General features: G+C 41.9%; 2 protein-coding genes across 2 annotated transcripts; both read left to right on the top strand.

The window, feature by feature from the left end:
• Positions 1-2,839: 2,839 nt before the first annotated feature.
• sgo2 (shugoshin 2) lies at positions 2,840-6,847 on the top strand (the record flags this gene model as incomplete). The annotated part of the gene is made up of 8 exons (XM_084545595.1): positions 2,840-2,924; positions 3,004-3,179; positions 3,264-3,338; positions 3,430-3,503; positions 3,614-3,738; positions 4,340-5,998; positions 6,219-6,333; positions 6,411-6,847. The coding sequence occupies 8 exons, from the start codon at positions 2,840-2,842 to the stop codon at positions 6,544-6,546; spliced, it is 2,445 nt and encodes an 814-aa protein (XP_084401721.1). The 3' UTR covers positions 6,547-6,847.
• A 164-nt stretch (positions 6,848-7,011) lies between these two features.
• c9h2orf80 (chromosome 9 C2orf80 homolog) lies at positions 7,012-11,872 on the top strand (the record flags this gene model as incomplete). Its single annotated transcript, XM_084544781.1, has 8 exons — positions 7,012-8,384; positions 8,467-8,548; positions 8,625-8,707; positions 8,783-8,873; positions 10,001-10,078; positions 10,160-10,247; positions 11,599-11,699; positions 11,804-11,872. Exons 1-8 carry the CDS (start codon positions 8,308-8,310, stop codon positions 11,870-11,872), a joined length of 669 nt encoding a protein of 222 aa, XP_084400907.1. The 5' UTR covers positions 7,012-8,307.
• Between the last annotated feature and the right edge of the window lie 805 nt (positions 11,873-12,677).

Here is a 12,677-nt window from a genome sequence, read left to right as displayed (position 1 = left end):
AACACTTCCTAGAGTTGTAGCAGCAGTTAGCCAGCAGCTAGCTACTGTCGCTAGCTAATTCAATTACATCTTTTACACACTTACATGTCAGCGCGTTTCCTACAAACCACGAGACACTAACAACTAAATTATCACGTACTTCTATTAAACTGTCGTTTTATTATAGCCGGAAACACAAATTAAATCATCTAAGCTAGTTACCCAACGTTAGCCTGCTAGCTGAACTGTATGTACAGTAGTAGTGTTTTTAGCCAAGCCCGCTAACGTTAGCCTCGCATGCTAACTAGCCGGCTGCGCTGCAACGACCTTGTTCCAGGAAGAAGTGAGATATGAGAGGATTAAAGTGACAGCAAACATGAAGCGCAGATAATTACCAGTTCACTTTATGAGCTCGACATCTCTGAATGAAGCCTCCGACCTGTGAGACATCTGTAAAACACCTGTGAAAAAGCCGACTCCCATAAAAAACAACAAGCAGCCCTGACGAATCGAGACCCGCGGCTGCTGAGATCCGGAGAGGAGGCCGCACAGGTCGAACGCAGAGTCATCGATCGAACTATTAGATAAACTTTATTCATCCACAAGGGAAATTGCTTGGTCACAGTAGCAGTAACACTCTTAAGAACCACGGATAAAAGAAAGATTAAATAAAATAAAATAAAAAGAAGTAAATAAAAACTAGTAAAATAAAATAAAATAGTATAAGCTATTTTTTTTTTTACTGCACAGTACAAGTATTTCCTTTTTCATTCTATATCTTTTTATACGTGAACTCCACTACATATACTTTAATCCTCTACAGATTTGCATTTTACGTTAAAGATCAGAAATTAGTTTTTTAGACAAACTTGTGGTTTTATTATAATAAATGTCCCCAGTTGTATATAAGATGGTTCACATTTCACAAAAATAGTAATCTGGGACCCACTGCTTTAAACTAATGACTGAATATTAATTTAGAGGAGATTAAAATGATTATTTAAAATTTCAGAAGTGTAAGACAAGAGCAAAACATCTTTCAGATAAGATATTTCTTAAATTACATATAAAACTACGTAGAACATAAAATAAAGGAGATATTTACTCAAACAGTAGTGTTAAGATTAAAAAAACATGTTTCTAATCTGTGGAGCTTTATGTTGATGATGAGCTTCAAACTCCTCATCTGTGGTTCTGGCATTTTAATTTAACTGATTTCTCATTTACCTTGGTTTTTATCCTATTGATTTTTATCTCTTTCTTTTTATTTATTTATTGGTCGTAGTAAGGGAGTTGACAGTATTAGAGTTTAAGCTGTGCTCTGTCCTACAGTGTGTGAACAGTTGGAGAAGTAAAAACAGGTACAGATAAGAGTATGGACAATATGTACATATGTAAAACGTGGGAGTAAAGTCTAAAAAGATAACATGTTATATAGAGAGAATAATTATGTGATATATTGACAGAAACATTTGAATAGATTATGTGTAACATACCGGCTATGATCAGTGTGTTGGTAGAGACCAGACTATGTACATAACGTAAAGGCTCATCAGATATTTTCTTTACATTAAACTTTGTTGAACAAATAGTAGAATAAATAATTATAAAGGTCCTATAAAGTACAAAACACAGAGCTATAGAGTTACAGAAGTTAATCTCAGTCTCATTCTCAGTCCAGCTGAACAACACCTCACCTTTCTGTAACAGATAACTTGATGTTATTAATGTTAATGGACATTATTATACCTTACTATCATTCCTGTGTATATAATATATATTCTTAGCTCTCTGTTTCTTTTACATTTGTTCAGATGCTAATTAAGTACATTTTTGCTTATACTATTTTTATTTTATTTTACTACATTTTACTTATATTTTATTTCATTTAATCTTTGTTTTACTTGTTTTTCTAAGAGTGTTTCTTTATGTGAGACTAACCGTGACCCAGCAGTTCCTCTTGTGGATCAATAAAGTTCATCTAAGTCTAAAACGTAAATAAAAATAAAAGCACATGCTCTTTTTATTTTTAATTTTCACTTTTACATTTGAATAATGAAACTGTCTTGTTTCTTTTAAATAAAATGTATAAATCTAATGTATGTTTGATCTCAATCTGGACTGTAAGGCTGCAAATTACAATTTTGCCTGAAAAGACTCAGTCGGGGTAGAAAAACCCACTAATACATCGTCTCTGATTGGTCCACAGTTTTGTGGACACGCCTCCAGGGCGCATGCGCAGATGCACGGCGGACTTTTTGTTTATTTTTAAAACTGAGTTAGTTTTCCACGACGCTCATTTAACCTGTAAAGTCACGATTCGCGGCATTTAATCTTCAGTTTCGGACGTTTTCTAGTGAATTAACCCAGAAATAGACTCCGGCGTTTAAAGACGGTAGGTTTTGGTCCAAATTACGGTTTTTATGTCCGGTTGTACCAGTTAGCATAGCTGGGTTAGCCTAACTGCCATTCAGATAAATGAGCCAGTATTAAATTCTTGAGTTTTCATCTTGATAAAAGATGATTTCATGGAGACTAAGGTACAAGCTGTCATGTAAGGGAGAGATAAATGTCATGATTGATAAAATAACAGTTAGAAAAATTAGTTTTTTAGAATTCAAAGTGCTAGAAATTAAATAAAACCTTTCAACTAAATCCCCCCAGAAAGGAAAACTGATAATAATATGCACATAAGAATAAAGATAAAGATACAGTTGATTGTATTTGGAAGGTTTTAAACATTTCTGTTGGTTTTCTGTGTTAAAGCACAAACTGATTGCTTTCACCTTGTGTTTCTGGTTATTTATTTATTTATATTTATCATTTTTCCCCTGCAGGTCTTCATGCTCGTCTGATGAAGATGTTCCCCGTCAAGATGATGACACCGTCCAAAGCTGCCAAGCAGACGTCAGCTGCAGCTTCGAAGATCAAAAATAAGATTCTCAGTGAGTCGTTTAATCTGTTTTACTGAAGGAAGAGAAAACGTCTGGATGTTAACACAGATCTCTGCCTCTTCCTGACCAGACACCTCCTCCTTCTTCAAGATCTCCTTGAAGACCAACAACAGGGCCTTAGCTCTGGCCCTGGAGGCCCAGAGGGAGAGGAGCAGGCAGCTGGAGACGGAGGTGGTGTACCTGCACAAACAGATGGAGGCGCTCTGCTTCGAGTTGGCCACCAGGAAGTACAAGCACAGGAAGCTGGTGCGTTCGATGTCGTCACAGTCTCTGAAATGTTCTATCGAATTAATTATATTAACTACAGATATGTTTGTTTTCCTCTTGCAGCTCCTCATCTTGAAAAACCTGCACAGCAACACTCTGCAGCACCTGGACATGGTGGCAGACCTCTTCTCTGACAGTGTAAGGATGCTCTCAGAGGCTGTCATCAAGAAAAAATAAGCTACGATTATTATTATTATTATTAAACCACACCACTGTTTATTTCCCACAGGATTCCCTGAAACTGTCGGAGGACTGTAAGACCTTATCTGGTGACATCAACCAGGACGTTCAAGCAGCATCAAGGTCAGCAATGAGTTCATTCAGGCTGAAAATGTTTTTTGTAGTTTCTGCTGCTTTGGATGGGATTTGACGTTTCTTCTTTACTGTCTTGCCTTTTCATTCTTGTGTTTTAGTGTCACAGGTCAGGTTCCACCACAACCAGAAGCTTCAAGGAGTTCGTGTGTCATTCAGAAGATGTCAACAGACCTGCCTGAAGCAAACCAGGACAGACACAGGAAGTCAGCTGATGTTTGCAAAGGTAAAAAAAAAAAGTAGATTCATAAAATACATGCCCTTTCCTGCATCCTCTCGTTAGAAATCTTGCAAGACCGCACAATGAGCCTGGTGGAGAGGTGAGGGAGAGCCAGAACGTGACAGATGCTCCAACTCTGAGAGCACCGTCGGGCCTGAAAGCTGATTGGACTGAAAAAGTGCGACGACAGGGAAGAGCTGCACAAAAGAAAAGACGCTTGAAAGATGAGAAACTAGAGGGAAAAGATGGAGGAGACGCCACGAATCTCTGGATCTAATGACAACAGTAGTTTAAAGTAAAATAATTTTTAAATTAAATTATCTCAAAATGTCAAATCGGCACGATGTGAATCAGATTCGAATCAATTCAGGAAACCAGGAGTGAAACCAGACCAGCCCTCAGTTCTTCATCAGCTGGATAGTCCTCCAACCAATCAGAGCCATTTAGTTGATCTGATTGTCCCGGCAGATCTTTGCTGGAGCTTAATCAGTTTCTAACGGACAGACTCCAGACCAACTTTCAGCCACAGATAATTTATAGACTGGGAAACTGATCTTCCTTCCAGGATGATGATTACCTGACGTAACATCTTCTTTCTCTTCCTCAGAAAACACCGATCCTGTTAAAAGACTTTCAAGCCAACTTCCTCAAGCCGCCCAGATGCCAACGTCTCGTCCGTCCAGCAGCCTGAGGGACGAGGTGGAGAGGCTGTCCATGATGTTCTCTCAGTCGGGCTTCGATATAAAGTCGGTCCTCTGCGTCAGGAACAGTCAGACGTGTGAAAAGTCCACAGGAGACGGAGACACCGCCGCCGTGGAAACAGAGCCGCCGCTCGGCAGCAGCCAGGAGAAGACTGTGCTCCTGGACACGACCATGGACATGACGCTGAGCGATGCTGCCGAGATAGTCGCCGTGGAAACCAAAGCCAACAGAACAGGCCACTCCAGAAATCAGAGAAGCAAGAACAAGGAAGTGAGTGCAGAGTGGATGGAGTCCAGCGTTGTACCGTCTGGTTCCTTGTTCCAACCAGAGGAACCGGAGCTTCAGACATCTAGAACACAGTGTGGTAGTAACGTTATCACCTCTCGTATTCCCAAACTGGGCAAATCTCAGAAAAAGGACAAGTTCAAGTCCTGCGACCGCGCCGAGCCGCCTGACGCCGTCTCACTGGATCTATTCGATTGTTTCACCGATCCCAAAATAAAGCTGTTAAAAGCCAGAGGAGACGCAGAGACAGAAGACGCCGCCGAGGAAATAAGCTCCAAAATCACATCGAGGAGGTTTCGGTCTAAAGGAAAGAAGAAGTCTTCGGTCTCCAGAAAGACTTTCGTGACACTACCCTCTAATGAAAGCGAGAACGTTCAGCCCGTACCGGAGACGGTTGATACTGAGGAAGTTAAGGAAGCAGGTGAAGGAACAAAACTCCCTGAAGAGATGCTGCTCAGTGCTCATCCAGACCCAAGCACTACTCCCAGAAAACGATGCAGGAGCACGTTTGTCCTCTCCTATGACCCAGAGACCACCTCATGGGACCAAGGGTCCGTCCAGGAGGCAGAGACGCCAACAGAAAGTGAATCAGCTCCGCACACGGAGACTCGGAGCTCCTGGAAGCGTCCTTGGGTGGCCACTCGGGAGTCCAGGAGCGACGACGACTGCCACCGTGCCTCGGGCTCTGAGGTCCAGGACCGTAAAAAGGTCCGGAGAGAGGAAACGGGACGGTCCGGCAAGAAGAAAGCCGCGCTGCAGGAGGAGCGGGGCGGCCATCTAAGTGACCAGAAGAAGAAAAGTAGTCGAAGCAACAGAGAGTTTAGGTCAGAGAGGGAATCGTACCGTCGCCCTGATCCTCTCTGCAGCACTGACAGTCCTGACGTCGGTGCAGAACAGTTCAATGATGTCCACGTGTCGGACTCACAGTCTGACTTCAGTGACATCTTTGAACCTCCGTCTGATTCCAACAAGTCAAAGTCCAGAACAAAACGACCCAGAAACCTCCGAGAGACGTTTTCCCTCTGCAGACGGAAAACCAGAGACAAAAGCGAAAGCGTCTCCCTGAACAGCACGAGGACGTCCAACACGTCGGACGTCAGCGTCCTGCATCAGAACCTGGGAGACCTGCTGACCAACGAGCTGCCGCCGTGGCGTTCCAACGACGTCAGCACCGCTGACACCGAGGCCGAGTCTCTGCTCAGGACTCCCAGCAGGGAGACGTCGGGCAGGGGGACGGTGACGGAGGAGTCTGAGGCCGTCATGACTGAAGCCTCTCCAGGTGTGTTACTAAAGAAACTTCTTCCATTTGACCTTTGAATCTCCAACATGCCCGTTGACAAAGTCTAGTCAAGCCTCATTTCATTTTTAGAAAGCTCCAGATGTCCAAATGTCCATCCCTTTAATATATGGAGATGGACTGCATTAAATGTCTCAGGTGTTCCTAATAAAATGCTCTGGGTCTCTGTGTCTGTTTGACGAGTCGCTCTGGTTCCTTTCAGCAGGACGAGTCCTAACGACGGTGACCAACACGATGGTGACCCCGGACTGTCAGAGCAGAGGACGAACCAGGAGACGTGACGGCGTCGTCAGCTACAAGGAGCCGCCGCTGAACAGGTGAGGACGCCTCGTCTCTGAGCCCGAGACACGGAAAACAAACCAGGGTTAACGTCTTTATTTGTGTCTTCAAACAGCAAAATGAGACGTGGAGATCAGTTCACCGACTGCATGTTCCTCAGCTCGCCGGTCTTTAAGGACGGGAAGAAGAAGAAGAAGAGGATGAAGAAGAGTGAGAAGGCAAAGCTGGAGCAAACTGTTTTAGTGGAATGATGATTATTTTTATTTGCTTATTTCTGAACTTTATTTTAACTCAAAGCTTAATAAAGATGTTTGCTGCTAAACATGTTGTATAGGTTTAACTTGTGTCTGTATTTATGGTCTTTGTTGTTTAGTTTTTTTACTCCTCTACATTTATTTGACTGAACAAGATGAAGAACAGCTTCTAAAAATCATCCAACACTAAATAAATAGTTCAAATGGTTTTATTTCACTGTTCCTGCTTCTCAAACACAGATAATAATAATCAGTGTTTGCAGCTCTGTTGTTTCCAATAAACCACTTCAACCATCTACTACAGAGTCCAGCTTTTCTTAATGTGTCAGTTATTATAATCTAAAGCATGTGTTTACTTAACAGGTATTATTTAATGATGCTGAACTTCCTAATTTTCACATTAACGTTAATATATATTTTCTTGAAAGTCCTTCACACTTACATTCACGGGCCACTTCATTAGGTACACTCTAATGTTGGATTGACTTGTGGGGAGATGACACATATTTTGGAAAAAGCTGTGAAGTATCTGAAAGCAAACACGTTTAAGACAATAATAACACAAGTTCTTATTTATTTATTTACCCTGACATTTGCTGGACAGTGTTCAACTGATGTTAAAACGAGGGACAGAGACTTTACAGCTTGTTCTAAGACATGTATCATCTCCCCAAGTCATGACGACGGCAGTCTCTCAGAGTTTCCTTCACGAAGACAAGATTCAGAGCAGGACTGTGATCTTAGAATACATTCACTAGTGTACCTAATGAAGTGGCCAGTGAGTGTATGATCAGGTTTGAGGTTGACTCTGCTCAGATGTCAGAGTTTCGTACTTTTGTTCGAGGCTCTAAAGAAATTTAATTTGTTTGTACGTTATCTTGGACTCCAGGAAGTTGGTGATGGTGTTTATGGATCAAATAGTTGTTGCAACTAATCTACACTCACTGGCCACTTCATTAGGTACACCTCATGACTGCTCTAATGTTGAGTTGATGTAGAAGCAGAGTCAGGAAGGTGGTGATTGACCTGATGATCATTGTGGAGGATGGAGTCTGTGGTGCTGTTAAACTGGACTGAACTAAACACTGAAGAGTTTCTGTTATTTAGATTAAAATGTCAAAATATTAGGAACACCTGTCAGTTCAATAGTACCACAGAATGAAAACACAGTAGAATCAACATCTCTCAGTTATTAGAAGCTAAAGCTGAACACCAGGACCTTCATGGAGACTAGATTTAGAGCAGGACTGTTATATTAGAATACATTGACTAGTGTACCTAATGAAGTGGCCAGTGTGTGTCCAGTGAGCAGTTAAACGTCTCTTTTACAAACACATCCTTAGATCTAGACCAAATGAAGACAGGATGTTTATCTTTACACATTCCTCCACACCTCAGTCATCTCCTTCTGTCCTGGTCAGAGCGACTGGAGGTCGGTTATAAATTATTCAGGATGAGTCGTTCACCTGAGACGTCTGCTCCATGATGGAGGATTGTGTTGCCCTGGACAGGTTGAGAGACCTCGTCCATGTCGAGGGCTTTGAGCGGATTCAGATTGGGAGCTGTGGATTCAGATTGAGAGTACTGGTGAGTTTATTGGTGGCGTGTTTTATAACAGATTCATCATCAGCTGTAAGTCAGTGCTTTATTTACTCAGCTCTCATTCTGGTCACTTCAGAAGATGTTCAGACCTCGTTGCTCTCAGCACAGAGTTGATGATTTTGAACTCGACAAACTAAGAGAGCCAGGATTGAAGAGATGAAGATGTGTTGTTGTTGTTGTTTCTGTAGGAAAATGGAGGCAAAGCAGCTGAAAAGAGAAGTGGAAGCTCTGATGTGAGTTGATATTAAAACCTCAGAGGCGGTTTAAGAACCTAAAGCAGCAGCTGATTGATTCGTGGTTTTCTATCTCAAACAGTCGTAACTACATTGGACAGAAGCTCAGAGAAAACTCCTTCGATCCTAAAGGGAAGGGCTCCTCCACGCTGCTGGACGACCTGGTACAAAAACAAACACAACGCCACGGTGCTGGTCGACCACTAAGACGTTCTCTGATGATGATCTGTTGTGTTTCAGGCTCACTACGATCTGGCCATCAGCGTCGCTCTCTGGTGGCTGGAGAAGGAGGAAGGACTGGATGTGTTTGACAGAGACGTCATGTAAGACATCTGGACTCAGAGATTACAGATGTTCCTCTACATCCAGTCACATCTGTTTTACTTTCTTCACCACAGAGGAGCAACATGCAGCTCAGGAAGCTCCAGGTATCCTGATCGTTTAGAGCGGGAGGCCATGATCCTCTCATCCTTCGCTAGCATGATTATGGTGAGTTTAGATACAGGGTCTCCTTCTTCTTCTTCTTCTTCTTCTTCTTCTTCTTCATCTTTGTCTTCTTTGTCTTCTTCTTCATCATCATCTTCCTCTTCATCTTAATCTTCTTCGTCTTCTTCCTCTTTTGTGTGTTCTTCATTTTCCTATTCTTCTTCTTTTCCTTCTTCATCATCTACATCTTCTTTGTCTTCTTCATCATCTTCACCTTCATCTTCTCCTTCTTCATCTTCATCTTCTTCGTCTTCTTTTCCTTCTTCATCATCTACATCTTCTTTGTCTTCTTCATCATCTTCACCTTCATCTTCTCCTTCTTCATCTACATCTTCTTTGTCTTCTTCATCATCATCTTCCTCTTCATCTTAATCTTCTTCGTCTTCTTCCTCTTTTGTGTGTTCTTCATTTTCCTATTCTTCTTCTTTTCCTTCTTCTTCATCTACATCTTCTTTGTCTTCTTCATCATCTTCACCTTCTTCATCTTCATCTTCTTCGTCTTCTTTTCCTTCTTCATCATCTACATCTTCTTTGTCTTCTTCATCATCTTCACCTTCAACTTCTCCTTCTTCATCTACATCTTCTTTGTCTTCTTCATCTTCATATTCTTCTTCTCTGTCTTCATCATCTTCTTCTTTTTCTCCTTTTATCATCATCATCATCATCATCATCATCATCGTCATCTTCTCCTTCTTCGTCTCCTTTGTCTTCTTCTTCACTGAGGAGTGTTTGAGCTCATTCTCCTGCTGCAGCATGAATCCTTCTCCTCACAGATGAAACCAGATTGAGGACCATGTCTCTGGAGGATGGAGTTGTTGCTTCTTCTTGTTCAGGATGGAGTTCATTTACTCCAGACTTCATGTGGTCCCCTTACATCCAGCCTCCTTTTACCGCCACTAGTCTCTAACGTGGATAGTTGGTCTGGATTCTCTCCTTTGGGAACCGATTCTGCTCCAGCAAAGATCTACCGGTGCAATCAGATCATTTACTACTAGATAGTCTTCTTCTTCTTCTATATGGATTTCAAACACCAGAGAGATCTCCTTCCAAACAAACATTCCAGACTCTCCTAATTCCTTTCTAAACTTGATTAAAGGTTGATCCTTGTTTTTCTTGTGTTTCTGCTCCAGGACAGCCTGCCTCTGGAGGAAATCTTGGCTCTGTACAGATGTAAACCAGCTGCTTCTTACCCCAACCACCAGTCCAAGGTATTAAATGTGTCCTGACTAACGTTTGCATGGAAACAGATTCACTCTGTGCACTGTAGCTATATTTGTATTTCTTTCCAGGGCTCCATCGTCTACCCTTTCACTCTGTCCTACCATCCGTTCGCCATGCTCGGGTCCTACAAGGCTGTGCACCACTCCAAGAAGCACAGTAAGTGTTTGTTCAATCACTTTTATCTGAGGTTTTGACTCGAGAATAAGGATGTAAAACTTCCTCTTGTTGAGACCGCCGTTGGCTGATCTATCACAGGTTTGGTTTTAGCTCTTTGTTGATTCTGAACATGAATCCTGATGGAGGTAACTCGTCCAGAGGAAGCAGCTGGTCCCCTGTAGACATCAGGTATCAGCTTGATTAATGACAGGGCTTCCTTCAGAAATCAAAAACCAATTCCTTCATTGTAGTCACATTAATTTAAAGAAGATGGAGATATAAACACACAGAATACCTCCACGCCTTCAAACGAGACTAATAAAGGAGAGTATCTGGCGCTTGACAGGATCATTTAACTTTGAGGACAACAAATAACATTTAATCAGACTAAAATTAGGAAACATTGTAACTAAAGAAGCGTTTTTTTGTTTGTTTGTTTGTTTGTTTTTTTGCAGAAATACTCCATCACAATTCCTTTTGGTTCTGGAAATACACATTGGTACAACTACAAATACACTGCCTGGCCAAAAAGAGCCACCTGGATTTAACTAAGCAAATAGATACGAGTCTCCTATTGGATTATTACTGCATGGGTGATTATCTTTCAGCTGGAAACAAGTTATTTAAGCCCAACTGACGCAATGAGTAGCTTCTCATTTCTTCAACAACCATGTCTAAAGACACATCCTGTGGTTGGGTCAAATCATCAAACTACTAAAACTGGGTTAAGAACTGTCCAACGTATTATTAAAAACTGGAAGGATAGTGGAGAACCATCATCTTCCAGGAAGAAATGTGGTCGGAAAAAAATCCTGATTGATGGTGATCTGTGATCACTTAAACGTTTGGTGAAATCAAATGGAAGAAAAACACCAGTAGAACTCAGGGCTATGTTTAATAGTGAAAGTAAGAACATTTCCACACGTACAATGTGAAGGGAACTCAAGGGATTGGGACTGAACAGCTGTGTAGCCTTAAGAAAACCACTAATCAGTGAGGCTAACTGGACAAAAAAGGCTTCAGTTAGCTAGGGAGCATAAAGATTGGACTCTGGAGCAATGGAAGAAGGTCATGTGGTCTGATGAGTCCAGATTTACCCTGTTCCAGAGTGATGGGGGCATCAGGGTAAGAAGAGAGGCAGATGAAGTGATGCACCCATCATGCCTAGTGTCTACTGTACAAGCCTGTGGGGGCAGTGCTATGATCTGGGGTTGCTGCAGTTGCTCAGGTCTAGGTTCAGCAACATTATGTGTCCAAAGAATGAGGTCAGCTGACTACCTGAATATACTGAATGACCAGGTTTATCTGATGATTTATTTATTTTTTTTTTTTAAATAAAAATCTCCCTCAGATCAGAAGTTGAAGAGATGGCTGTCTGAGCGGACGAAGGTGAGCGAAGCGCCCGGACGAGCCTCATCTTCCTCTTCCTCCTCGTCTCAGTCCTTCCTCAGTGTGAGTCCATTCTGTCAGAATCATCCCAGAGGAGGAGTTGGTTGAAGTTAAAGTCCTCTGCTGCCTCCCTGTGGATCTGAACAGACCTCGTCTCTCATTTTCAGGACAGCAGCGATGGTCGCCAGGAGACAGCCGAGCACTACGAGGGTTCACGGGAGTCTGTGCAGGACTGAAGCTTGTTTCTGTCCTCAGTGCACTTCATCCTGTCTTTACCTTCAGTGTTCACTTTGAAACCAGTTGAATCTTTATTCCTTAAACAGAAGAGAAGAATTCACTGTTCCTTTACTTGAGCTGGTTCAAATTGCAAAATGTACGTAATGAATGAAAAGTAAAAGTTTTCAATGCAGAAAAATGTTTCCAAGTGACTGTTATACATTTTATACTTCAGAAAAACGACAGGATAAGGGTTTGGTTTTGAGTTTCTTTGGAGACGTTTCACTTCTAGTCACTGGAAGACTGTTGAAATTTCTTTTCAGCACTGTTTAAAGTTTTTTTTGTTCTGGAGGAAAGTTGTTCTGGATTCTCTCCGTTGCGAAGTGATTCTGCTTCGGCAAAGATCCTTAAGGACTTCTCTTATTCATTCATTCATTCATTCATTTTCTGTAACTGCTTGAGAGGTGGGGTACACCCTGGACAGGTCTCCAGTCTATCACAGGGCTAGGACGTCTCTTATTGTCATTAAAATATAGAACATTGCCACTGCTGTAGTTTAAAGTTTGTTAAGGTTTTTGAAGTCTTAGGACATTACCGCTTCTGTAGTTTTAGGTTTGTCAGCCATCAGGGGTCCTTTACTGGCCTGGGGTCCCAACCTGTTGCCCTGTCTGTTGACCAGCTGCTGGTCATATTAAGAAAGAAGAAATTCAACCATTTCCTTTTCTGATGAGTCTTTCCATTGTTTCTAAATGTGGTTTCAGTGAACGGTTAAAGGCTGAGTTGTTTTGATGACCTCTGACATTCAAAATTTAATCTCCTCGATGA

The sequence above is a fragment of the Chelon labrosus genome, assembly GCF_963514085.1.
Source record: "Chelon labrosus genome assembly, chromosome: 5".
Classification (NCBI taxonomy): Eukaryota; Metazoa; Chordata; class Actinopteri; order Mugiliformes; family Mugilidae; genus Chelon; species Chelon labrosus.
Note: the sequence above shows the minus strand (reverse complement) of the source record. Positions and strands in the feature narration are given on the sequence as shown.